At 41.6% G+C, this 27,723-nt stretch overlaps 1 protein-coding gene across 1 annotated transcript in view; it reads left to right on the top strand.

The window, feature by feature from the left end:
• GNAL (G protein subunit alpha L) overlaps window positions 1–27,723 on the top strand; it is a 182,730-nt gene that overhangs the window by 108,055 nt on the left and 46,952 nt on the right. Inside the window, 1 exon segment of the mRNA XM_088524080.1 lies at window positions 19,414–19,511. Coding sequence (XP_088380206.1) covers window positions 19,414–19,511 — 98 coding nt within the window.

The raw sequence follows: 27,723 nt of genomic DNA, 5'->3' as shown, positions 1-27,723 counted from the left end.
CCCTACACTTTTTCTCCTTAGAAGAGCCTCCAGGACAGGTAACTCTCACGCTAACTAGCCGTGCTAATTCCATGAAACCAACTGTTTGGCTGCTATGGGCTGTTTTCCCATAGTTACTCAAAAGGTGATGCGTAGCCTGGGTATTTAGAAACATTTACAGAGGCAAGATTGAGTTTCATGAAAAGCGTTGGAAGTAATGGAATACTTCCTCCCCGCCATCTCCGCCACACAATCCTTATACTCTCTGCTTTGGCTGTTACAAATTTGCTCCTTTCCTTATCAGCAGGAATACAGAGTTGTGACATAATCCCCAGGGTAATCAGGTGTTCATAAAATTAAAAAGGAAGAGGAAAACAAGGTTTGAGTCTCTGTAGTCAGTCTGGCATATAATATATTCTGTGAAGTTGCCATTTGTCTCTCGTTGTTCTTTTGCTTTCTCCTTGGCTTTGCACTGTTAAACTTTGAAAGTAATCCAGCATACAAATTTGCACGGTTGTTTGTTGTTTTTTTCCTCATTGAATAACTCAATCAGAATATGTTCTTTAAAATATTTATTGGCTGTCATTCTGTCGAGGGTATGTTGAAATCCATTGGACTCTCATCCAGCAAAGCCTTTAAAAATGCTTTAACAAAAACATCACCTTAAAAGCTTTAATATATTGGAAAACTTTTATTTTTCCATGGGGAGAGATCTTATTTTGGCCTAACGAAAGGTGAATTGCTACAAGAGGGTACGTTAATGGACTTCTAGCATTCACATTTCATTATATGATATATGGGAAAAAATAGTGTGAATTCATCATGTGCTAAGGTTAAAAGTGCCTATAAAAGTTGGTCAAACTCTGCAGTTATGAACCTTGATAGATTAATTATTTGTTCCAAGGTTTTTTTTTTTTTTTTTGCTGGGTGCAGTGTAGGATTTGTCTTCTGTTAAACAATTTTATGGGAATACACTATTTCAATAACTTTAGAGTCATATTACTAGGTATTAAGCCCCAAATTTTAAAAGATGTAGCAAAATTTTTTAAAGTGCTTGCATTCATAAATCTCTTTTCTGGGGAAATCTTAGCTACTTCTGCCTTCAGTCTCCTAAAAGACAAAAAGGGAAAGCAAATGTCAATCCAAGGTAAAATTGACAATGTAAGTCTTCATTTCTGGTAGGTTCAAACCGTGTATCAAAGCTGGTTGGACACAGCATCCGTTCATTCATTCCAAGCATCAGTTTATTTTAAATTATGTCCAATATAGCCGTTTCCATCTACCTGCAAGCCAAGTTTCCATCTACCTTTATGCCAAGTTATTTGTCACAGGCTCTTCAAAATATCCGCTACAGATGTGGAGTAGCCTGTACACGCCAACATGTCTTAGGTGACATACTTGCCACATTGAAGTCACTTGTCCGTTGACAGGTTTTTGTGGTTTCAGAAAAATGAATGAAGGAAGAATTTTGAATACCAGGAAAAATAATTAAAAATCACTTTTATGCGATACTTTATTGAAAAAAAAACTGCAGAAGTGCATTTAAGTCACGAGATAACATTTTTACAGTTGCCAGAGGGTTAGTTCTAGGGGTCGCAAATTCTTATTGAGAGAATAAATTAGTTTTTAAGGCCAACCTTTTATCCTTCAAGTTTCAGAAGTGCCTCTTAAGAATCTTTAATTTCCTGTTAGGAACATTTATTTTATTTTTCTCCCGCTTCAGACTTTTTGCAATGCCCCCCGATTCTCTGCCAGCTCTCTGCCCCTTCCCTTTCCCCTGCCAGCTGCATGGTGAAATTTACAAAAGAAACTGCATTTTAATAGTAAATCAAATGCAATTATATTGAAAACTAATGTCTTGCTTGGCAGCTGGCATGTAAAAATGGGGAAGTTGCCCACCTGAGAGGAGTCTTTGGTGCTCTCGTGGCTCATCGGAAGGAGCAGGTTCTTTTGCTGGGGAATCCGCCCGGGTTTGGGCCCGTATCCTTTTCTGCCACTGCATCCTGCAGCCTTCCCATGCAGAGCGGGAGCGCTTCCCCCCTGAGCTGCAGCACTGAGGGGGATCGGGGACCGGAGCAGGCGCTTTCCTGCCTCGAGTTCTTCACCCTTCTGGAGATGCGCTGAGCCCAGGTAAGTCAGATGCTTGCAAAGTCCCTGCTTCTCCTGCTCCTTCTACCAGGTGAAGGCCACTCTTGCACTCCCTAACATGTTGCAATCAGAAAAATTGATTTGTCCTTGGCAGCACTGGGTAATCAAACTGTAGGATATTTTTTTTTCATTAGCCTGTTACCATATTTCAGTGGTTTGCAGAACCTGACTCAAATACATACAGAGTTTAATACCAAAAATATTTCATAAACAGAACTTACAGACTGTCTTCTCCAAAATCCATTATTGTGCATTTGAATTTTTTAGATAAAAGTTTTGGAGTTACTGCATGAAAATTTACAGGTATAGACATATTCACCATGTATTTTTTAGTTTTTCATAATTAGTACTTGAATTTACTGACATGCAAATCATTTAACTGTTTCTTTGCATGTCTGTCATCTTGAAATAAATTCTAGTGTTTAGTCCCAATAATTCAGGTTAATGAAATAAGTGTGGTTTGGTGATATTCTAAGGTAATGTTTCTACTTTAGATTTAGAGTTAACTCTTGTTATTTATTTTGGCCTCCCAAGTATGTTGCTACTTTCCCTAATCCTTTGATATGCATCTGTCTTCCAAATACCATTGCATCTGCTTGAGGATCCTCATCTGGAGTCTCTTGGGCTATGATGGGCCATGTCAGTCTGAAAATGCCTCAGTGTTTCAGTGTTGAAAAACCAAAGCTTTGGGGGGGTTGGGGTTGCTTGCTTGCTGGCAGTCTGACTTCCCTGCGTCGTTGGTTGGTTTTGCTTCATTGGACGAGGGGGTTTCTAGCACTGTGGGCATTTTGCACGCAGTGCTCAAGGACCAGCTTGTCAGTGACAACGGGCCTGGCAAAATATTCTTAGTTCATATTTGTGCTCTTCGTGAGGTCCAAAAAATAGCATAAAATGCAGCAGTGTACTCAACCTATCCATGTTGAAGAGGTCTGTAATTTCTACCAGAGAGTTACCCAGTCTCAGGGTGCAAATTGTCTCCAGAAACAGGTATTTCCAGTAGGATACTGTACTTTTTGCAGCATGCTTTGTTTATTACAATCTTTTTGACACTGAAATAGATGTACAGTTGCAAAGCACATTTAAAAAATCAGTCCTTAGAATGTGCAGGTTCATAGAGTGCCTGGTCCAGATTCATCAGAAACTGAAAAACACCATGGAAGGCTGAAACTCATAGTGCTATGATATAGACAAGCTAGTTAATAAAAAGGATGCAAACATACTTGTTTACCCTCTTTTTTATTATTTCTGCTACAAATCAGAGTTTAGATAACTCTAAGACTGTTTGTTTTTAAAGATAACTTAGAAACGAAAGTTTTTCTAAAACAGAGAAAAATATGTGTGTTCCTATTTGCTTGCCTGTGTTCAGCCCTGTGCTCTAAAGATCACTGCGGTGGTTTTTGCATCGACTTAATACAGAAAGCATCTTGCTGAGGAATACAAAATGCAGCCAACTGCAAAGCAAGGGACCACCCTTCTACATAGCCCATGAAAAAAAAAATATAGGGAAGTCCATGGAAAAAGACTTGTGTGTAGTAAAAAAGTACATTCAGAAAAAGAAACCTTTGAAAATATCTGAACCGAACCTTCTAATCACACTAAAAATACCTATTGAGTAGACAGCAGTGGTGACAGTACAGCCCGTGGCACAGGCAGCAGTGCGGCCGTGGCAGGGCTGACGTGGCCACAAGTTCCCTGAGGACGCTGAAGATGTTCGCGCCAACCCGAGAGGCCCGGCTCCGGAAGAGCAGGTTGGATGTGGACGTGCAAACAAGTGCACTAATTTTAAAAATGTCGTGTTTTATTTTGGTTAGATTATTATTCAGGTTTGATGAGTAGCAAAAGAAGCCAGAAGGATGAGGGAAAGAAGCTGTCAGATTTGGACACTCGGTTTTATTGGTATGCTCAGCTTTTTAACAAGGGGGCTGGAAGGTGGATGTCAATACCTGTATTTTTTATGGCTCATGATCTGATGATATGATCATATAGCAGCTGTTCTGTGTGAGGTGCGTTAGACAGGCCGTAGGTTTCTAATGCAGTTCCGGAAATTTTATCTTTTGTTCTGCGAAGAACATTATGAGGCAGATATCTTTACAGTTGCTACATGGGAATACGGCGTGATACAGCCGTAAATTACATTAGGGAGTTGCTAATGTAGCTACAAAACTGTAAACAGAACATTTCTATGCCAAAGGTTTGACTCTGCATTTTAGAATGTACTGGTTTGATACTGCCCTATCTCTGTATATTTTGAGAGGAATTTTATTTGCTTTAAAGTTGCCATTGGAACTTCTTGATTGAAGTAAATGGTCACTTACATAAAGAGATTTTAAACGTGCTGGATGTTCTCAAAGCCGTAAATTTTGAGGACTAAAATTTAAGAAGGACTGTTTGTTTCTCTGTATGTTGTGTGTGCAAGCTATAAGGCCAATTAAGGGGTTGGTTAGATGTTGATATTTCACTGGAAATTTTAACTGACTTTGGTTTAGTCACGGTGATGGTAATAAGTGGGAATGTGGGATCAATCAAATGTCTTTGAGGCTTGTCCGCACCTTTTACTAAGGCCATATATCCGTGCCAGTGGGTCTGTGTCGATGGATCCGTGTAGCAGAGGTGGGTATTCCGACCAAAGGAGGTTTTCCACCGTCAGGATCGTGTTTTCTTCTTGAATGAAGCACTGCAGGTATCAGAAGCTCCAGGTTTTTGCTCGCACGCTGCTGTTCTCTAGCAGGTAGGGGCTTCTCACGCAGAAACCGTATATAATTACGCAAGTGAGACAGATCATTGCTGTCTGCACGCAAAAAAAGAAAAAAAAAAGTTTACCAATCTGCTGTAGAAATGTTACAGGTTTTCTTTAAATATTATAAAAGCTATACTCATTTTGTCATTAGGCCAGCAGAGAGTTGAATGAGTTATGTAATAAGGATGTAAATTTAATTTTAAGCTTTATATTTATTTTATGATATTCCGTAGGACTTTTATTGTCTTTTTTCTCCCTAAAATGGATGGCATTTTTCCCATTAAATCTCTGTTATCTGCAGTCTGTTTTTAGGAACTTAATGCAATTTGCCTCTCAAAAATGTTTAATAAGTTCAACTTCTGTGAAGCCAGCCGACATGAACCAGTTAGCATTTCTGATAAATGCTAGTCAGTCAGTTCACTTAGGTATCTAACCGTTGGTGTCTCTTTGAAAAGAGCCTCATAATTCAGTATGTGACTGAAGCCAAGTACAAAGAGGGCTGCCAAGTAGCTTTACCAAATTCTGAAGTGCTTCTTGGCTGCTGCTAACCAGTTTACTTTGGTGGAAAAGCAGCTATGTTTTTCTGTTTGTCTCGTTCCTTGCTTCTAAAGGGAAAACTGGGTTTGAGTATTCTCCTGATAATGCTTTAGTTGCTGGCTGTGCCATTAGGAGGGTGTCTGGTAATGAAGCAGACAGTAATTGTGTGTTAAGGGACTATCAACATTGACTATAATTTACAAGTAGATAATAAACAGATACCATCGTAGATCAATTATTGACAATAGACAACTGTGTTTACTTATACTATTTTAAAGTTTGCTGTGAATATAGTGTACATTATGCACGTATGTTTTATGCTTTTGTGTGCCTTTATTCTGCCTTTATTGCTGATTGGCTTGTGCTGTATGGGCGCCGTCTTGTTTCTGCTAGAAACATAAGAATCAGGTACTCATAGACACCCACAGTAGTTTGGGAATACTGTTGTATTAAATGGTCTTTCAAAAAATTGAACATATTTACTAACTTCTAAATAATTGTACAGGGGATACAAGCAGTCTGCTTCAGCTGTGCTGAGGGGACAGTTCTGCCAAGCAGCTCAGCAAGAGCAAATGATGGAGCTCGGCCTGTGACTATTCCCAAAATGCTGGTCTGCTTGGTTAAAAGATGCAAAACCTCTTTGTGGGAGAGGGAGAGAAAAATTACCTTAACTATCCCTCCTCCAGAAGAAACCGGGGAGGAGTTTGGTTGCTTCCCCCCGGCTTCCTTCTGGTGGTAGATTAGCCTTGACACAGTGCTAGGATTTAGGCTACAGCCTATCCCAAAGCTAACTCGGAGGTTCAAAACCCTTGCCTGGCCCTTAATGACTGAAATTGCTGAAGGCTAGTGAAGCCCGGCGTAACAGTTACAGTTTATGTACTAGAATAATAAAAATATCAGTAGGCTCATATTAACAGCAGGGTCCCATTGCAACATGTGCTTGGCTGTGCAGCAGTGAAATGTCTTTCAGCCTTGCAGAGGTTACAGATCTGCTGCTGGACTAAGGCCTACGTGTGCTGAATGGGAAGCCATGCATCACTGAAAGATAGAATTAAATATTAAACCATGTAGGTAAACATTAAGAAACCAGAAATCTTGCAAACACTGCAACTTGGAGAGTTAATTCATTAAAATACTTGCCTAAAATACTTTCTAAAAAGTGAATGTAGGTGATACAGAATTGACTATTTTGTTGATAAATATTTTTGATCTCTAAAAAGCATAGCTTATATAGGGGATAGGGATGTCTTAATTTAGACAAAAGTCATTTTTTCTGCAAGTGATCATTATTCTGATGTGAAGAGCACTCTGTTCTTTTTACAAATCTTATCATTAAATTCATGTAAACAATCTTGTGTTTTAAATTAGCATACTAACAAGGATGGGCAAGAGGTTTAGTTAGCTCCCACTTTATGTGCGGCATGAATACAGAGCATCAGCATGCAGAGGATAGGAAGCAGATCCTGAAAACCAAGTTTTTAATTAAATTTCTTCATATCGGGAATGGAGCTTGTCAGGAGATCTCTGTATAAGTATCTCAAAAGCCATTCAGAATATTTAAAAATAAAATTCAACCCATAAAGAGTATACAAGGAAGCCCTTTAAAAACAATTTAAAAATAGAAACCAGTATATATGAGGGAAGCATTTGCATTTAACCAAGATGTAACATGCACACAGTGTGGTTGATCTTCAGGAGACACTAGGGTCTGGTTGGAAGGTCCAGTGCTCCAAACCAGTGGTTTTTCTTTTGCCAGAGATGTAACTGCTCTTGCTTTTTCACTTTAAAAATTACTATTGGCACAGAATGCAGATAGTCTCCAAATATTATTTGAGGCATTCAGCTATTTCACAGGGTAACATTGGGGATTAGCTATGACTGATTTCACTTCTAGTATTTACATACATTTTCTAGCTTAACTACAAAAGAAAAGACTTATGAGGGGAATAGCAAAAAAGGGTCTTTTCAAATAGGGAGCTATTTGAATACATTTCAGCTTGGAAACTGAAAAAAAAATGGATCACGGAGAAGATAGAGAAGATCGATTCTGTTTTGCTTTGTTTTTCCTGAAAAGTCCCCACTATCAGCTATGTTACTAACTTCAGTTCCCACAGTTTCTAGCTGCCTTTGCTCACGTTCCGGCTCCTCTTAGTGCCCTTCCAGGAGGCAGTTGCGGGGCCAGGAGGAGCCTTTCTGCAGTTGCAGCTCGGCCATGTCTTTTCCAGCCATTCCCCAGGCACCGTCCAGCCTTGCTGGTTTTTGCTTCATGCCACCTGGTTTGGTGGCAGTTTGGGTTTGAGCAATCCGAAGAAATTTCTTTCCTACCCTTTCGGAGATGAGTGTGAATCCTTTCTTTGTTTAAAGAATTGCAGCAGTGTTTGCCTTTTAAACGGAGGGAATTACCTGTTTGCATTATTTCGCTGAATTCAATTATTTTATCTCATGTCCTTGCTTCAGCCTCACAAGTTGAGATTCATTAGCAGTGCTTTGGCAGTCACAAGACACTAATCATCTGTTTGCAATATTGATCAGCAGCTTTCATGTTAGATTACATTTGCAGTGAGAAATAATCCCACAGTGAATAGTAAATAAAAGCCCGGGAAAAAAGGGAAGAAGCCAGCCTAAATTTGCATGAAGTAGCCTTTTCAGGAGCCCTGGAAACTTCTGCCTCCTGCTGAGCTGGAGCCCCTTAACAACTTACAGCCCTGAAATCCAACCAGAGTTTCCCACCCACGAGTTGTTCCTTCTCTTTTCCCACCCACTTGTCCATTCTCTCTAGTCACCTATATTCCTGCCTACAGATGCTCTTTTTCTGTTGATTTCTATTCAACAGAAAGAGTCCTTGGGGCTCCTATCAAATTGAGCAAGAAATCATTACTTTCCTTTTTGAGCAGTGAGAATAAATTAGTTTCTCACCTAATAAAAAATACTTGGGTTCTCATGCCTCCGTAACTTCATTTGTTGTTGCATATATATTCTATGTATTCTATAAGTAATAAAATGTTATGATTGTCTTATGTTTAATGATGTGCTTTATAGGATGACAAAACACTAGGAATTAAAATCTCACTTTTCAGAAGACACTAATTAAACTTCTGTGATTTAATGTGAACAGGTTGATATTTGGGGTACATCAGCACTTGGATTCATAAGGCTTGACAATATGAGAATGCCGAAACTGATACAAAATGTGGCCAAAGTTCCTTTCAAACTCCATGTGGCTTTTCAGTGCTCTACTGAGAGAGTTTAGTCTTGCTGCCTTGTAAGACACATAAAAGGAATAAATATTGTGAGTACATGCCCTCAAAGAATGGCATCCCTTCCAAGTGTCTTGCTTTCCAATAGCCAGAATTACTCACTCTCAAAGTTGCATCCAGGATTCTTCCCAGGGTGGCTCTTAAAGGCAACGGCCATCAGGTGGAAAAGAAAGGTTTTCCTTTGGAACTCCATATTTATATACTTCTTCCTATGTTTGTCACTGTTTATTTCAAAATTTTATTTGCTGAAGCTCAGTTTAGTCAGAGATATCTAATAAAGACTTCTGTTTCCTTTTCCTGCTGTTATAAATATAACACAACAAAAACCGTACTGCGTTGAAGCTAGTCAGTCTTCTGCACATGGATGAAGGCAGAAATGTGTCAAAGAAAAGGGACAGAGATAAAACTCGTGTAGAAGTGTCAGAGGCTGGATAGATCTGGCGGGAGTGAACAAACTGCTCCGCTGCCTGCCGGCTTAGAGAAGACAGTTGAGGGTCGTGCCTGTTATTCACATGATGCTGCCAGCATTTATTTCCGAATCAAATCTGTGAGAGGAAATGGGAGTTCTCAGCCCTTGCAAACCACTTGTCTGGTAGGAAATCACTTACAAGTTATAAAGTAGGTACTAGAGCATGAAATGATTCCTTGATGTATGACCTTCCAACCTGGCCTGGGGAAAGCAGCTGGAGCTGCTCCGCCGTGTCGCTGCATAGGCCCCGCGCGGCCGGCGCAGCCCCGGCCGCCCTCAGCTCCTCTCAGCCTGTCGGGGGGCCCTGTCACCACAGCCCCGTGCGCCGCGGCCTCACGCATCGTGACGGGCTCCTCGGCCTGGGCTCCTCTCAGCCCGTCGGGGGCCCCGTCACCACAGCCCCGTGCGCCGCGGCCTCGCGCATCACAACGGGCTCCTCGGCCTGGGCTCCTCCCCACCTCGGCAACGACACCCTGCCAGCTCTGCGAGGGGGCCTGAGGACGCCAAGGCGCGACTTGCCCAGGGGGCCAGGTTGTCCTCCTCGAAAGGTGACAAGTGCTCACCTAGCGTCTGGGGCGGTGGCCCGGAGCTGACTGCGTGATTTCCTCTGCTCTCTTCGTATAATCCAGCAGGCAATCCCAGTGCTTCGGTACGGATTTATGCCAAGTTCACTGTGATGTGAGGAAGACAACTGTCTTCCTATTCAGCCAGCAAAAACTATCATCAGACTTCAGATTAAAAAACATAGAGGATTCACATCTCATTGTCTGGCATGTTAGAGGACTAGTATTTGCCTGTGCTTTCAAAACGGCAAAAATATCCTGATAGTGTTTCCTGCTGTGAAATGCTCTGAAATTACCAATCTGTACTGTTTTATGTCTGTCCAATCTACTGGCAAAACAATTTCTCCATCAGGGATCCCAGACTGGTTTATGCCTTAGTCACTAACTAAACTTTGCATAGTTTTATAAGGTAATAAAGTACCATGTTCATTATGATTTGTCACACAAAGGCGTAGAAGTTCAATCTACCCAGAAACAGAATCAGCTATAAAATTGCTATAGCTTCATGCATTGGGAATGGACTTCACTACGTCTGTTCTTAAATGATTAGATAAAGATTCAAATCTAGACACGTGGAAAGTAAATGCTGTACAACACCATAACTATTTTAACTGCTGCAGACCTCTTGCTGCGGGCAGCAGCTGTGATTGTGCTGTTTTCAGTAATTTTCCTTTTCGAAAGCTCAGGAATCTGTCTAATAAGTGTCCTGATTGCAGTGCTAAACTCCTAGCTACCAAATTCTGTAATGTCTTAACATATTTCTGATTTTTTTCAGGTTAGTCAATATGGTGGAAGTTTTGTTTACTGTTCAGCACTTGTGAATTCACCTCATCCACTGTCCACAAAATAAAAATAAATAAATAAATAAGCTCCTTTAGGGAATTATAACAATAGTTGACTTTTTCCTTTTACAAGCACTGCAGAAATACAAAGGGCAGAAATGCAGCAGAGCTGCTTAGCACACCCACAATTATTTTCACAAATAATTTAAGAGAGAACTTGATTAAAATGTAGATACCAAAATCTGCGTTCAGGGAAAGGATTTAACAGACAACAACAAAACACCTCCAAGGAAAAGGAGCATGAGCTTTGCATCCTTGGCAAAAGACCTTCTTTAGGCATCGCACACTAAAAAAATTGCTAAAATTATTTCCCCTCTTTCTGTTAGCAGAGAGCATGATGGGATCCACTCAAAATAGCTGCATTCTAGGATTTGTGATGGCAGACTGTAATTGTATTTTTCAACTTTCAGTCTGCCATCACAAATCCTAGAATGCAGCTATTTTGAGTGGATCCCATCATCCATCTCTGATTCAATCTTCCGGCTTTCCACTTTAATTGTATTTTTCAACTTTAAGTGGAAAGCCGGAAGATTGAATCAGAGATTGTTGTTGTAAGCAGGATAAAAGCTTCATTATCTAGCTTAGGGGAAAAAAAAAGGCCATTATTTAATAAGCAGTGGAGAAAGAACATGGAACTGCTCTTTGGCTTGCAATGCTTTTTCATCCTCAAAGCCTATCTTAACCACCAGGCATGCCCTGAAATTTTGATATATTGAAAACACAAATTTGCATGCACTGAATACAGAAATACATGTTTTTGTTTGGTTTTGCTAGTATGATCTGAAGAATTCTTAGAAATCTTTCTCTATTTTGACATCCTGTAAACTGAAAAATGCTTCAATCTGCTTCTGATACTCTGTTGATGATTTTGTGGCCTGTGACAGTAACCCTGCTGATTTTCTTGAGCTATTTTTATGAAATAACATGGCAGATGGAAGGTGCTTCTGGAAATCACAAGTCAAAATGATGAGGTGACCAGTCTGATAGTCGGATAGCACAGGCATGCTGGAGATGTGCTCTTTTAAGAGGAAGACCTTAAAAGTCAAGCAGCAAAATCAGTTCAGAAAATGGGCTTATAATATGCTACATTGGTTGTAATCATAAGTTTTGAGCATTTTCAAATAGCTCCGCAATTCGCTAATTTTCTATGTGGTAGCTAAGCGGAAATGGAGCTTTTGTACACCTATATTGCTCTTTGCTTCCCCACATTCTTTGCATACGCTTCCAGGTTGAAGAAGTTTCTCCTAGGGGTTAATCAACTAATTTTGTTTTCTTAGAGCATGAGAAGCACTGGCAAAAAGTGTTCTGTGAAGGTGGTATCATCCTCCCATGCTCAGCACTCATGAATTGCAGTTCAGCTCGGAGATGGCTCCTTATCCTTCCTTAAGCCTGTTGCTGCCAGCCTAAAAAAGGCAAAAAAAAAAAAAAAAAAGGCAAGGGGAAGCAGTGGCAAAGGTAGTTTGGAGCTTTTTTTCCCCCCGGCTGCTTCGATAGATCCAAAGTTAGATTTTGAAGGAGTGTCAGAGGCCAAACTGCTGATTTGCCTATCGGAGTGAGTCACTAACTAGCAAAATAATTGCATCGATTATTGCACACCCACAAATTGCAACAGAAATACCTTGCAGGGGTGGAGGTTACCTTCGCCTTAAAGGTTTTGGCTCAATTAAGCTAACTGAAGTGCTCGTGCTTGAGAAGGATGCGCGCGCTGTGGCCGCTGCGCACGAGCTGACCGCCGCTGCGGGGCTGCCGGCACCAGGAGCCCCAGCAGCCGCCTTTGGCCTGTTAACAAAGCACTTGCCTTGTTAACCAGAATGTTGCATGAAGGTTTGGGAAATGGAACTGCTTGAGCCCCAGGGGACCCTCTGTCGCATAAACAATTATCGTGGTTTATCAAGGGACCCAGCTTGTTTGTCAAAGAGGTAACTGAGCAGGCTTCCTTCTCCCGGGGGTTTTGCCCCATGATTTCTGCACTGAGTCCATGTAGAAAATTGCTGATCCTACATCTCCAGTTACGTTTCATAGATGTTTGAGGGTGAAGAGTGTTTTTCACAGAAAGCGGATTGTGGCACTTGGCACAGCTGAGGCACTGGGCAAGCTGACAGGGACCGACCAGTGCGGCCTCCTCATAACATCAGTTACAGCTGCTTCCCTTAAAAAAGAGGTGCAGTAGATACAAGCTACAAAGTGAAATTTCAAAATTAGAATTTCCTAGGCAACTCCTCTGTTTGTATGCAGGATTGCATAGAACATCTTTTAGCTTTTTCCCTGTAAGACCCAGTGTTCATCCATTGCAGAGAAAATATATTTTCTGCAAAAATGTATAATAAAAGGTTGTTCGTTTGACTGCCTGCCTGATTTACTGGGCAGGGCAGAGGGTGCTGACTGAATAAAGGACCTTTTTTTTTTTTTTTTTTTAGTTCTGATCATTCACCCTGAAACCTTATGTATTATTCTCTCAAGATTATTTATTCAGCAGCTTCAATTTATTACAGGTGCTCAACCTTATTTAAAGAATAAAAATTAAAAAAAGCAGGTGATTCTTCTCAGCATTTTAGGAAATCTTAGCTCTTAGGTTATGTTATGCTGAGCTGTTGTGTGTAATTTATGACAAGGTAATAATTTGTGATTTAAAGGTTTCAAGAGATTAAAAAAATACTATGTATGTCAGTACTGACCTATTGAGAACAGGTAGGGGACTGTAGAAATGCCCAGGGTAAAAAGATACTTTAGTAGCCTCCAGAGGGAAAGCTGCTTCTGGTCCTTTGACTGGATTTATGGCTCTCTAACAATTATTTTGTGCAGAATGTGTGGACAGAGGCATTGAGATTTTCTTGATTTTTTTTCTTCATTCTTAGCAATTATATTGTACAGAGAGATTAATTCAGAATAGAAAGGTTGTGGAAGTGTGTCTCTAATTCAAAATACACAAGTCTAAAACAGAGAAATGGATAACAAAATAAAAATAACCCAGTGAATGCAGCAAATGATTTGTAGGTTCGTAGGTATTGGAGGTAGGCGAAATTCCCAAATTTAAATTGCCTTAATCTTAATCTGAGTATCTGATAACTAACTGATAACCTACACAGATTGCAGCGAGTTTTAACCTGACCACAGGAGAGCCCTGGAGCCATAAAAGTATGTTCCAAATTTTACGTGGCTGAAGCGTAAACTCTTAAAACGATGCCATTCTTCTCCTGTTATTTTGCATGGCTGCTGGGGAAAAACAGAAGAGCGCCTATGGACAGGCTGATCTGACTGGCAGCATCTGCTGCAGGCAGCGCCGCGGCAGCCTCTGCGGCCCCCGCCGGCAGCTCTGGAGGTTGCCCGTGGGTCTTACTTGAGGGCATGGGGCTGAGCTTATCCGCACCCAGAAATCGGTTCCAGGAGTGTGGAGGGAGAGGATCCTGCCCCTCTGCTCAGCTCTGGTGAGGCCGCACCTGGAGTATTGGGTGCAGTTCTGGGCTCCCCAGTACAAGAAGGACATGGAGGTTCTAGAGAGGGTCCAGCGGAGAGCAGCAAAGATGATTAAGGGACTGGAGCATCTATCTTTATGAGGAACGACTAAGCAAGCTGGGCCTGTTTAGCCTGGAGAAAACCAAGAGGAGATCTGATCAACATGTACAAATACCTGAGGGGAGAATGTAGCGAGGATGGAGCCAAACTCTTCTCGGTGGTGGCCAGTGACAGGATGAGGAGTAACAGGTACAAATTGAAACACAGGAAGTTCCACCTCCATGTGAGGAAGAACTTCTTTCCTGTGAGGGTGACAGAGCCCTGCCCAGAGAGGTTGTGGAGTCTCCTTTTGAGGACATCTTCCAAACCCGCCTGGATGCCACCCTGTGCCACGTGCTCTGGGTGTCCCTGCTTGAGGGGTTGGACTAGATGATCTCTAGAGGTCCCTTCCAACCTCAACCATTCTGTGAGTCTGTGATTCTGTGAATGCTGTCTGTGGCCTGTGGCAGGGCAGAGGGCCTCCTCCTGGGTCGCAGAGCAAGGGAGGAAGCGCCAAGTCCATCCTGCCAGGGACAGCCGCAGCGGCGCACGCGCTGCTCACGCATCCATGTGTATCCTCGCATGCGGCGCCGGGTGCTGCCGCAGGAGGTGCTGGGAATTTGGGAGGTCTTAGCATTAGTTTGCGTTTGGCCAAGTATGCAGCAAAAAGTAGGGCCTGTATTTCAGAATAGAACCGTAATTTCCAACAGTGCTAGGAGAATGAACATGTTTAACATTTGTCACTTTAGTTACACTTCTTTTCAATAGTTATGCTAATAAAGGCAGATTCAAACTGCACTTTAGGTAAGAAATTACTTCACAAGCTTGACCTGAAGGGTGGGAGAATAGGAGCATGAATTTGAGCTTGGGGGAAATTGATCTTATTTCATGTTTTTTTTTCTTTAACCAAATATTTGTGGGTTTACAGTACAATTCTGTTTGCAACTGAAGAAATACATAAAAATAAAAAATGCTGTGGCAGCTTCCACATCCCAGTTCCTGGGAGGCTGTGAGGTGACATCAGGTTAGCTATTAAAATGTATACTCCATCTGGAAGGAAGACTGGAAGGAATCTTAATAGAATAAAAATTGTATTACTGACCTAACACGAACTTTTGTAGTTTGTAAAGGAGTTAGATGAAAAGTTCTGTTTCCAAAATACAAGAAGATTGGTTCATACAGATATGCAGTTGTTTAATCTCTGTCTGTTTCCAAAATACAAGAAGATTTGTTCACAAAGATATTCAGTTGTTTAATCTCTGCTAATACTTATTCCCCATTTAGGCAGCTGAGAAATGAAACAATTCCATTTTTTAGCTACTTGGAAAAAAAAAAGTGAGAGTTTTAAGAGGGAGGAGGTTTCTAAGGTAACAAACCAATAAAGAAGTTTATTTCCAAAATAAGGAAAATTAAGTTTGAAGTATGTGCTGTAACTTCTGATAGGATAAAGTAGACAAGAGCATTTCTGAGCCTTAACTGCACTGGGTCATCATTTGCTATCTGTATTTTTTTCCTCTTTTTTTTACCAACTTGAAAATACCTGTGGATCTAGGTGCACGCAAAGATCCCAACAACATTACTTCAAATTGTAGCAAAAAATACCGTCCTGATTGTAAGCACCCCGAAACGATGTCATGGACGTACAGGTAGGGGAAAGGGCAAAGGGGCAAAAGGTACCAACCGGCACAAACACGAACCGCGTGAACCCAGCTCAAGCCGGATGCAGCTTGCTGCCCAGACACGGGAACAAGCTAAACCCGACCTTTTCCGTGATGGGATGTCTCAAGTTATGCAAGCCTCGGACGAGGCTGGATTGGCTATCGGGGCGCCTGTAAGACACATGTACTGCCTTGTTTGCCTATAAATATGAGGTTGTAACCCAATAGAATTGCTGTTGGCCATGAGCTTTTAGCTGCTGTTTTTTGGCACCGGACCAACACGTACATTTATGTATATTTTAAACTCATCTTAGTTTGAAAAAAAGAAAAGGAACCATAACATGTTTGTGTCACTTAATCATTTTTAGATGACTCATGAATATATATGTAGAGCAAAAATTATGCGCAAGTGAAAAGGAAGCCCAGAAGTTTGGGGGTGATATTTCTGGATTGTGTCAGGAAGGGGAAAAATCCAGATAAGTCTATATTCGCAAAAAATTTGACATACTGGATATCACACTTGCACTCTGATTTCATCAAAATTTTGGTATTCTTATACCCTAATGTTCACTATAAATAGTTAATTACCGATGTACATTAATTTATCAAGTAAAAATTACCTGTAATTCAGGAAACCTGAAACATCACTGCTTGCTTCTTTAGCAAGTAATATAGTAAAGTAAGTAAAACTTAAAATAGTATATCAAAATTTAATATTTATCAGTTTTATTATTTTACATGTATACTAATAGATGTAAGTATTTGTATGCCTCTGTTTGGATGGACAAACTCTGTTGTGTTTTCATGGATATGTCTTGATGTGCTGGGGGTTTTTCTGTTTGTTTGTTTTCTAAGTTCGGGTGTATAAGAACTCGCACCAATAAGATCACAACTCAGGGCTAACAGGGTCTTGGCAAGGCCCGTGCTGCATTAACCTGCGGTCAGGTTCTGCGTGTGGGTCCTCCTCCCCAAGTAGGATCTGCTCCAAGGAGGAGAAGCAGAGAGAAAATTCGCAGGAGCAAATCGGCCTTCTCCAGCCTCTCGGGTGCTCTGGCTCTTCCCTGGCGGTCCCGAAGGCGGTGCCGGCGGAGCCCCGGCTCTGGGAGCAGGTCACATCCGTGTCCGGACGGCAGGCTGGGCAGAGGGTGCTCAGTCACGGAGGTTGCAGCTGGTGTGATGAGAGGATACAGTAGGAGAGAAGGGGTTAAAGCCAGTGTGAGAAGTTGGATTGAGGAACTTGGTGTCTTGAAATGAAGCGGGATTTTTCTGGAAGGCTTTAGTCACCTGGGAAAAAAGGATCGGGTAGCTGTGTGGGAGGCAATTTGCAGACAAGTGTACTCCTCTGCAGTCGATCGGTACATTTTAATGAGGGAAGGATATTTGCTCGGCTTTATAGGATTTGCTTTGGACTGAAGGTCTGGAAGTCCTTTTAAACAGACTGCTTTGGGATGTAATGGTCAGATGGAAATATTTGAAGCCTACAACATAGAAATCAGGTGTTTGCAACATATTTGTAGGGTCCTAGGAACCGAGCTGTTTTCACCAAAAGATTTCCTTTTTTCAGAAGAGATTTTATGGGTAAGTAAGGCTCAGAGAGAGAATGTAAAAACACGAGAAGTTGGAAACTGCTGCAGCTTTGAAATTTTATTTATTTATTTAATTATTTACTTGTTTCCCTTTGTGGCTGTCTCCCAATCCGTATCTCCCGAAGGAGAGGCAGCCCCTGCCACTGCCAGGTTTGCAGAAGGCTCCTGGTTTTACGGTATCTGTTGTTACAACTTGGCTCCACTTGGGTGTTCTTTGGTTTTTTTTTTGATTCTCTCTTCTCCCTGTAGAAGTGCTCTGCATTACATGTGTCACATTTGGCCTTTGACTTTTTAAATTCAGTTATCTTGACCCTTCCTGAGCTTGTCTTTGCTTTCTCCCTACTGTGGGGAAGGAGAGTTGGTACTAATTGTAGCATAACTTCAAAACGTGGATCAGCAGCATTTGAAGCAATCCTTACCTAAGCCGTTAAAAGAACAAAAACAAAATAAACATGTCCCCACAGTGCCAAAGAAGAAATTCCAAGGGCAATATAAGCTTCTGCCAATCTCTAGCGGTGTTTCCTCCTTTTCTCTAAGGTTTTCTGTAAAGACAGCTACTTAAATATCTTTTCACTAAAGCTTATAAAAGAATGGGGTGTGTTCTCTCCACATTTCACACAATATGTTTGGAAAAAATAAAAAAACACGTTTCTGTGGTCATTAGGCACCTCCATAGCCATGTTCAAAATTAGCTTAAAAATATCTCCCATGGTTTCCAGTGCCAGTTTCTTCTGAAAATCTTTTACTTCTGTATTTTCCTTTGCCCAAAAGTGTCATCAGAAGCTGGGGCCAGTTCCTGAAGAGCAGAGCAGCCTTTGGGGGTAGCTCATGGAGGTGGGACTGGGTTAGGAACCTCAGGCACAGTGATGCCAGCATCTGTTTTGCTAGGAACGTTGTTACCTGAGACGAGGTTTTAATCCTACAAAGGCATGGAGAAGAACTGTCAAACACACCGTGTCAACTAAACATAAAGTTTACAGAATACTGCAGATTTCGGACATTTAGTGAATGTTTCAACAGAATTTTGAATGGTGGTTTGCATACTCATTGTACACATAGGCAAATTGTACAGTGGATAAGTTAAGCACTTAGTTGTGTTTTGCAAATTTGTGCCTGACCAAAAGGATCTGGTGATTTAGTAGACTTTTTAAGGTTTTAAGATATTACAACAAGCTTCTGTGTTTAAGTTGACATGTTACAGCAGTACTTCAGTTTGGACAAAAAACAGATTCATTCTTCAAGTAAGGATGCATATATTTTTTTTTCTTTTCTTTTTAATCTGTTTGACCATCCTCGGTTTAACTTCACAAAGCTTTAGCTGGAAGAATTTAGCTGTGGTTTGACTTATTATTCTGCCTTGGAGAATCCAACTGCAGCTTTGGAAGAGAAGGAGTGTTGTGAGCCTTGTCCTGCAGCAGGAGAGCCAGTAACAGGGGCAGCCGGCGCTGCAGCTGCGGGTCTGTGCCACCAGGCCCTACAACGCAGCTATGGCTTTGCCAGCATTGAGGCTTTCGTTCCTCTTCCAAATGCCTCTGAGAGCAGCGTGCCGGCACGTGCACCCGAAGCAGGTTGCAGCACAGCTGCTGGGAGAAGGGCTTCGTGCCAGGCGGCTGCGCGGAGGAAGCGCCACGGAGCAAAGACGCTGGAATTCCTGCAGGCAGATCAATAATGTAGCGTGAGAAAATACAGAAATACAGAAGTCCTGCTTTGGAGGGAAGTGGCACCAGCCTTCAAAAGTTACGGACTGATTCTTTTCTCTGCTGACCCGATGTTGATAAGCCGAGCAGCTTTTCTCATCGCCTCTATGCCCTTAGCTTGACGGAAGCGTAAATGAGTCGGAAATGAAGTGAGCATGCTTCTAGGTAGCACTTGTACTGAGCACTTGTACTGCACATGGACGCGTGTGGAGTTTTAGGGCAGTCTGGATTCCATATTCAGTACTAGAAGCAGTGCTGGCAACCATCCGCACGTGCACTTTGCTGTAATTTCACTAATATAGGCCTCTTGCTTTCCGTCTATAATGGTGCAGTTTCTCATTCTGCCAAATTACAAAGCACAAATGTTGGGGGAAGGAGGAACAGATTTAGATTGGGGGTTGAAAAGATTGAGAAATGTTCTCTTATTTGTTGCGTTTCCAATTTTCAGGAGTTCTTTGAACATGCTAAAAAGCTCTGGGACGATGAAGGCGTAAAGGCATGCTTCGAGAGGTCAAACGAGTATCAGCTGATCGACTGTGCACAGTAGTAAGTGCTTATTTTTGTGTAATTAATAGCCAAAAATGTAATAATTTATAACAAGTTTGAAAGATGTGTTTTTAATTTCCTGGATCTGGAATGCAGCAGTTAACATTTTATATATATGCTGAGCCTGTAGAGCAAAAGTAATGGATGCTTTTATTGTGGTTACCGTTATTATAAACTAAATGTTTTCTCTTAAATATTTAAGAGGTAATAAAGGTTAATGTGAAAGAAAAAAAATCAAATAATTTTGTATAACTGTATTAAGTTTGAGATGGATTTACATAGAATTTTACATAGAATTATTTCATTTGAACGTATTACGTTTAAGAAATTCAGAGTCAGTCTAGGGATTCATGTTTTATTTTAAATCCTGAGACCTAAGCAGTGGTGAAATTGCAGTATGTTTTAAAATGTGATTAAGATTTCTGATATCTTTACCTAACAAAATGCATACCCGCATTGCTATGATATGTCTAATATGTTTTCAAGGGAAAAACACGATGCACAATATCATATACACAGTAACATATTTTTTATTCTCACCTTTGCACACTTCAATTCGAGCAGTGCATGTGTGTAACACCAATAATCCTTAGAAGGGGGTCAGCTGACTGGAAACTTTCTGGAAAGAGCTGCGGTGCAGGAGCCTGTGAAGGTGCAAATCCTAAATCCGCAGCTCGCTGATGAAAACAGAACCACCAGGAAATGATGCCTTAGCCTGCCAGGGCTACCAGCCCCAGCTGTCCTCAGGAGCAGTGGGCCAGCTCCGGGTTAGAGCTTGGCCAAAAATACACGTCTCATGTGCAGTGCTGCTCCAAAACGCCGCGGTCTCGCCGTTGCCGTGTGGTTTGGGGGCTTCACGTGTTGTGAGCTGTCTGCTCGGCGGCGTGGTCAGCAGCACCACCGCAAGCCCGTGGCAGCACTCGGAGTTTTGTTTTTCTGTCCTCTGTGCTCCCTGTTCCTAGCAGAGAAAACAGGCTGGGCAGCCAGAGGAGCTGGCGCTCTCCTGCCACAACGGGGAATTTCAGTGCTCTGGGTCATATTTTCTTTTCCCTCTTTCCAGACTATTTTGGGGAAAGAGAAAGATCCGGCAGTGATTCATCAGCACATGGAAGTGAGGAAGAATGACATATGTGTAGGAAGGAACTCGTTTGACCTCTGTGGACAGAGTTTACCAAAGTTTGGGCATTTGCTTAGGGACCAAATCAGCTAGAAATAAAAGCAGTGGTTCTGAATGATACCAGAAAGAAAAGGGGAAAAAAAGCCTACAAAAAAAATCTACAAAGTTGTCCTGAGCTTGTGATTTCTGGGCTCCTGCTACCCACCACCCCAGTACTGATCTGACCTGTGTTTGCTGCAACTCCTGACTCACTGTTCACAATGTCAGTTGATGTACTGAAAATAAGATGTCAGGCCAAGAAGACAGAATTATGATATGTATTTAAGTTACCTTAATATAAAGTTTACCTTACTGATCAGCAAAGGCACATGTCCCTCCCAGTCCTGCTTTTGGGTGGAAGGAGACAGCCGAAAAAAAAAAAGCCCTTGCACATTAAGATGTGGCATTAGTATTAATGGTACCATATTTCAGGTAGTATCATCAAACTTAAAGAAAAGATCTGCCTCAGCACAAATTTTGACAAAGAGAAGAGCATTAAGGCTCACTGTTGCACCTAAAAGGGAAACACACACGGTGGAAAAAGGGTAGATCTAGAATCAAATACAATGTCCTGAATGAAATTTTAATACTTTTTTCCCTTAAAGCTTAAAGGAAGAATAATATTTTTTCTGTGTTTTCTCCTATCTAATTGGCTCTCATCAAGAGTTTTACAGTATCAGCTGAGTGACTCTCTCTCTATAAATGTATTTTAGTATAATCCATGTAGTAGTATTTAACAGTACTTATAGGAACTATATTATTTCACCACAGCTTTGCTCATTATGGTGGTAAATATTAGGTTTGCACAATTCTCGCTCGTCCTAGTGTTTTATAAAACAGGGCTTAGTATTTACATTCCACATTTAGCAAATCTGGGCTTTACATTTTGTGACCTGCCTGAAGATGTAATCGTTAAGCAACTCTTCCACATTTACAAGCCTCCTTAGAGTGGAGATGTGAAACTGGGGAATCTTTTGCCCACAGGTGTATATGGTTGTTGATTTAAAATAGTAAAGCATAGTCTTTGCAGAAAAAAAAAAAGGTACTAAAAGTATACCCAGCTTTTATTTGCTCTTCTATCATACCTCAAAAATTAAATGGGTAGTAACAGAGTCAATGGAAAAGAAATAGAAGAGCTGCTGTGTTTTTTGCTACATACTTGTATTTATATATTGTGCAACAAGAGTAGTTGCTCTGCTCAGAAGGATTTTTCTCTGCTAGCATCAGGGGGACCTTGTTATTGAGAGAGATATCAGCCTTCCTGAAGTGGAGCATGTGAGACTAGGTTAGAAATACAGCTTTGAAATGTGTATGCATTTTCTTATGTGCACTTCGGAAATACGAGGGTGCTCTATTCCCAGTTAAATGGGAGTGGATGACAGATCTTTCCGAACATACCCATGGTCAGCTTTCATTGAAAAAGACAAAAAAAAAGGGAAAGAGTGTAATGTTGATGTACATGATACCATGGGATTTCCAAATATCTGCAATGCTTTTATTGCACTGCCTTTGGGAGAAGGCATCTCAGGTCATCACCAATGTCCTTATCTTTTACTTGGCAGTGCAGTAAGAACATAGTCAGTAGGTCACCAGTAATTTCTCTGTTCTAAAGCCAACCCAAAACAAACAAACAAAACTTCTCCTGTTAAAAATAGCATTTACATGACATGTTGGATTGCCAACTTCGATATGCTGCAAGTTGTTACGAGTGAATTATAAAGTCAGCAACTAACTTGCCGACCATTAAGTGAATTGCAAATACACTGTATACTGTAATAATTTAATTTGGCCATGATACAGAGCATCTGTATTTCTAAAACTTAGCCTCATTTTATTTATTACTTTAGGAAAAATATTACTTGCATTTTAAATAAATAAATAAATAAGAGGTAATAGACACAAAAGTAAATTATTTGTTTACTTTGGGGAAAGCAAAGCAAAAGCAAAAATCGTTTTTGCTTTGTCTTAATGCCCTTTTAAATTATCAAGGTGCTGGTACTTCATGGAAATGAGAATCAGGGACTGATTATCAGGCCATTTTGATGTTGTTACATGGCTGCTCCATACTTCTAAATACATATCATGTTATTACATAAGACGGTATTTGTAACAAAAGGGGAGGCTGTGGCCAAGCAAGAGCTTTTCCTTGTGGTCCGACTGTGGTAGGTGTATCATTAGCAAAAATCTGAATTGCTCTTTATCACTAAGTACCAACATATTAAAATTTTGGAGGGAAGTATTGCATAGCTATAAACAATGTATTTTCCTTAATGACCTACATATGTTTTCTTTTTAGATGCGTATCATAAAATTAGGTTATTTCTTGCCCAGTGTTCTGAATAACCTTTTCTTTCAAGTTAAATTTAATTTACAAAGCGTACATTTTTTAAATTTTATTTAGTTGTATTCCTATTTACTTATCTAGACTTCAGCAGGTTGATTTTGTTAATGACTCTTCTAAATTGCTTTCGAAGAGTTAACTTTATCTTATTTTCCACTACTGTGATTAAGTATATTTTCACACACTTTTTATTCTATGAAATCTAGCTGTACAAAAAACTTCCAGATTCTGATTTAGTTCTGTCGTGGTATTGACTTGTCTAGAATATAAATTGTACTTTAAATAAATGATATTCATTAAAAATTTCTTGTCATTCTGGGACAGTTTTCTAAAAACTGAATAATTTCCTATAAGAGGAATACAGCTCCATTTTAAAATATTTATTTTTCTTCTTATTTGTTATTGAATGGCCAGTTTTTATTGTGTCCATGGAAGGGAACTAAAATCAAACTTTTATGATTATAGCACATATCAAAAGGAATGAAGGTTTCGGTATGATGGTCTTGATTTACCAAAAAAAAAAAAAGAAAAAGATTATGTGTCTGCATAAATCTGCATAAATTTGTACACATGTAAATAATTTATATGACAATGAAGATGTATGGTGTTTCCTTTTACTTAACAATAGCATACCACAAGTTGTTACTACCTGACAGTTTGCCACTATATATACAGGTGTGCTGGTTTCACTCTCATGCTGGTGAAAATAAGGTTTCTGTATAAGCCCTCTTATTTTACTGCAAATCTTATTCTGCCCTAGTTCCTGGCTGCTTTAGCGATCCCACGAAAGCCAGTCATAGAATCACAGAATCATTATGGTTGGAAAACACCTTCAAGATGATCGAGTCCAACCATAAGCCCCTCAACACCACGCCTGTTAAACCATGGCCCTAAGTGCCTCATCTGCACGTTGCTTGGACACTGCCATGGACTCCACCACTTCCCTGGGCAGCCTGTTCCAAGGCTTCACCACTCTTTCTGTGTAGAGATTCTTCCTTATATCTAACCTGAACTTCCCCTGGTGCAACCTGAGGCCATTTCTTTTTCTCCCATCAGTGGTTACTCTGAAGAAGAGACCAATCAACCCCCGCCTCCCTACAACCTTCTTTCAGGTAGTTGTACAGAGCAATAAGGTCTCCCTTGAACCTCCTCTTCTCCAGACTAAAGAGCCCAGCTCCCTCAGCTGCTTCTCCTAAGGTCTGTGCTCCAGCCCCTTCTCCAGCTCCACTGCCCTCCTTTGGACACACTCCAGCACCTCCATGTCCTTCTTGTAGTGAGGGGCCCAAACCTGAACACAGTGTTCGAGGTGCGGCCTCACCAGCGCCGAGTACAGAGAGGTGATCACTTCCCTGGTCCTGATGGCAACACTATTCCTGGTAGAAGCCAGGAGGCCGTTGGCCTTCTGGGCCACCTGGGCACAGAGCTGCCTCATGTCCAGCCGGCTGTCGACCAGCACCCCCAGAGCCTTTCCTGCCCCACAGCTCTCCAGCCGCTCTGCCCCCGGCCTGCAGCGCTGCTTGGGGGTGCTGGGACCCAAGTGCAGGACCCGGCACTTGGCCTTGTTGAACCTCATCCGGCTGGGCTCAGCCCATCAATCCAGCCTGTCCAGACCCCCTTGCAGAGCCTTCCTACCCTCAAGCAGATCAACTCTTCCTCGCAGCTTGGTGTCATCTGCCAACTTGCTCAGGGTGCACTCAATCCCCTCATCTAGATTGATAAAGATATTAGAGGAGCAGCTCCAACACTGACTCCTGGGGTAACACTGTTCATGACTGGTCACCAGGTGGATTTAACTCCATTCATCACCACTCTGATGGTGTTACTTTTTGCTAGGACACCTAATGCTGGTGCCATCCTAGAGCAGGGAAGTTGAAGCCTTTTGCAGAATGTCAGTAGGCACCAGGGAATATCATAACACAGTGAATCCACACAGCTCATCTCTGCTCTGAGGAACTAAGTCTGTTGGCTTAATAAGGTAGGAAGTAAGTTGCATTAGTTTGGGTTACTATAAAAGGCAGTTCTGTTAGAACACAACCATAGGCAAGCAGAATTAGGCATTTTTGAAAGGTGGGAGTGGGAAGAGGAACCAAAACCAGAAAATCTGTTTCTCTTTTTAGGTCACACAGTTTGCCCAAGGCGTAATTCTTAGAGGGGAAAAAATGAAAAAAAAAAAAAAAGAGAGAGAGAGAGACTAAGGTTTATTGGAAGGTTTCAGAGTTTAATTTTGTCTCATGGCTTTCACACAAAATAGCTGTATGGGTGTGTGTGCATGGATGGCCCTAGCTGGAGAGGCTGCATTCCTGTCTTGGAGAACTAGACTAAGGGTTTAAGGGTACCCTGCCCTCAGCCAGGACTTTATCCCAGCCTGTCAACCAATCTTCTGTCCTCGGTAAAATATGCCACTTCTGATACACTCAAGTGTGTAGGCCTAAGTTATCCTGTGTGCAAACTTCTGTGCTAAAACTTGATTATTCAAGTTCTCAGAAAAGCAAACAAGAGGGATATGAGCTAGGCCAAAGAAAATTTGTTTCATATTTAAGCTAATATACTTGGAAAGTCACATTCCCCCGTGCTTTTTCTCTGCTGTTATCCCATGTTTAGGAAGGGTTCTAGCCACCCTGTGTCGCTGGCTTTTTGACAGAGCCTATTGAATGGCCTGTTTTGCTGTAGTTTTTTTTTTTTTTTTTTTTTTCTGAAGCTGGGCCATTTCTTTCCTGAAGCTGGGCCATTTCTTTCCTGCGCTGAGGAGAGGCCGCTCTTCCATGCTGCTTCCTGGCCTTGCAGCCCAGCAGGGCCGCCGTGGTGGCGATTCAGCCACTCTGTGGCCTGCTCCCTCCTGGAAGTGCGATGGAAAGCAAGGAAGGCCCTTGGAGCTGCTGCCCACACGCTCCATTACTGCAGCGCGTGAAATCAGATTTTCTGCTGCTCCGCAGCAGGGCTTCATGGAACCAAGTGTACTTCTGGCTTCCCCTCGTGTTCTCGCAGACGTGCAGCCCGGTTTCCTCCGTGCTCACAGTCATCCCTCATTTCCTTCTTATGGGTCGAGGTCAGGAGCGCGGCCTTGGCACCGTCCGCCTCGTTTTGCGTGCGGTGTGCGCGCTCTGGCTGCGTGCGTGGCCGTGTGTGCATGGGAGCATTGGGGTAATTCCTACACTGGCAATTAGTGTGGCTTTAGGATTTGTTATTTCATACAAATGCTTCTTACCGCCGGGGATTTTCCTGGAACTGGATATATTATACTCCAAATTGGATTCTGCTAATACCCTCACAGAGACAGGTCACAACCCTGCTGTGTCATCTAAGTGGCCGCGAAATCCTTCCTGTGGTATCCCCCCCTGCACCAGATGCTGAGGAACCCAGGCCACTTGCAGTGTTTCAGCAGCAGCAGCAGCAGCAGCAGCAGCACAGTGTTTCTCAATGTTAACCTTCTCCGTGCCCAAACCTACCGTAATTCCTCCTCCCCTCTCCCTTGGAGGTTCTACACACAGTAATAACTAAGAGTGCCGTGGTGGTGTCAAGTGTTTTTTCATTCCTAACCGGGTATGAGAGCAGGTATGAGCAGAGTAGTTCTACTCACAGGCTAGCAGAGTCCCTTTTTTTTTTTTTTTCCCCTTGACATTAGAGCATAGGAAGGAGGTGCTTCCTATTCACCTCAGTTTTTTTGTTTGTTTGCTCTTTAAATTTCTATCATAAACAGGATTAAGTCTAGGGATTATGTGTATTTGTCTCTGTGCTCCCTACCGTTATATGCTATTTATCTCCATCTAATTTAAGATCACTGAGATGTTAAACAAAATAATCTCTTGGGCACCCCTGAGATCTGAGTTGAACTTCGGCTGAGAAATTGTACAAGCTACTTAATATTTTGCATGCAACTTTTCCTCATAATTAGCTGAACCACTTAGTGACTGGTTGTTGCAGTCACTCTTGATGTATTCCGTATCATCGCAGCTGTTTTAGAGATATATGTGGGTTTAGGTACTCTAGATTTCAGCTGGATTTGGATACTCTGACCTCTCCCAGGCTCTCCCATAGTAACTACAGTTTAGGAGTAATTCAGATAGTAAATGTCACTGAAAATCACTCCACAGAATAGAGACCTTCCAAAGCTGAATATATCTGGTAGGAAGAACTACTATTAAAACAATTGAAGCAAAAATATATTTACATAGCACCTTTTTGAAAAGCTTCCTCAGACTATAATAGAGACCAGCGAAACTCCTGCAAAATGGTGACCAGCACTGCTATAGGCAGAATTACATGTGTGTATCTTACGCTCAGGGCATTAAGAGCAGTGGTCTTTTACAGCCATGTGCATAGATCTTTGTGACGATGGCTGCTTGTGAGTCACCCAAATCAAAACTGTAGTTGGACAGTCACCTGAAGGTGGAAAATATCATCATGATGTATTAGTAAATATGCGTTATGTCAAGATGAACCTGCCCGTACGTAGCCTGGGCTCGTTCTCTCACTGAACCTTCCTCCCTGCCATTAAGGATTTCTGTAGTCCTGTAGTGCCCTGACCCCGTTCTGCCGAAGCAACTGGAAGCAGCTCCCTCATCATTTGTATTTTGTCGGAATGTGGCCAGCAAAAGGCCAAAAGAGACAGAGCAGGTGTGCTTGCATATAGCATGGAAAAACTGCAACTGGAAATGTAAACGCAGTTACTGCTGAAAAAAAATGCTGATGGCATGAGATTTCTACAGATATTTTAT

Source organism: Tinamus guttatus, unplaced genomic scaffold (assembly GCF_059628265.1).
Source record: "Tinamus guttatus ecotype Peru unplaced genomic scaffold, ASM5962826v1 Tinamus_guttatus_pri_ptg000203l, whole genome shotgun sequence".
NCBI classification, from domain to species: domain Eukaryota; kingdom Metazoa; phylum Chordata; class Aves; order Tinamiformes; family Tinamidae; genus Tinamus; species Tinamus guttatus.
The sequence above is the reverse complement of the archived record's forward strand: the minus strand, read 5'-3'. Positions and strand labels throughout refer to the sequence as shown.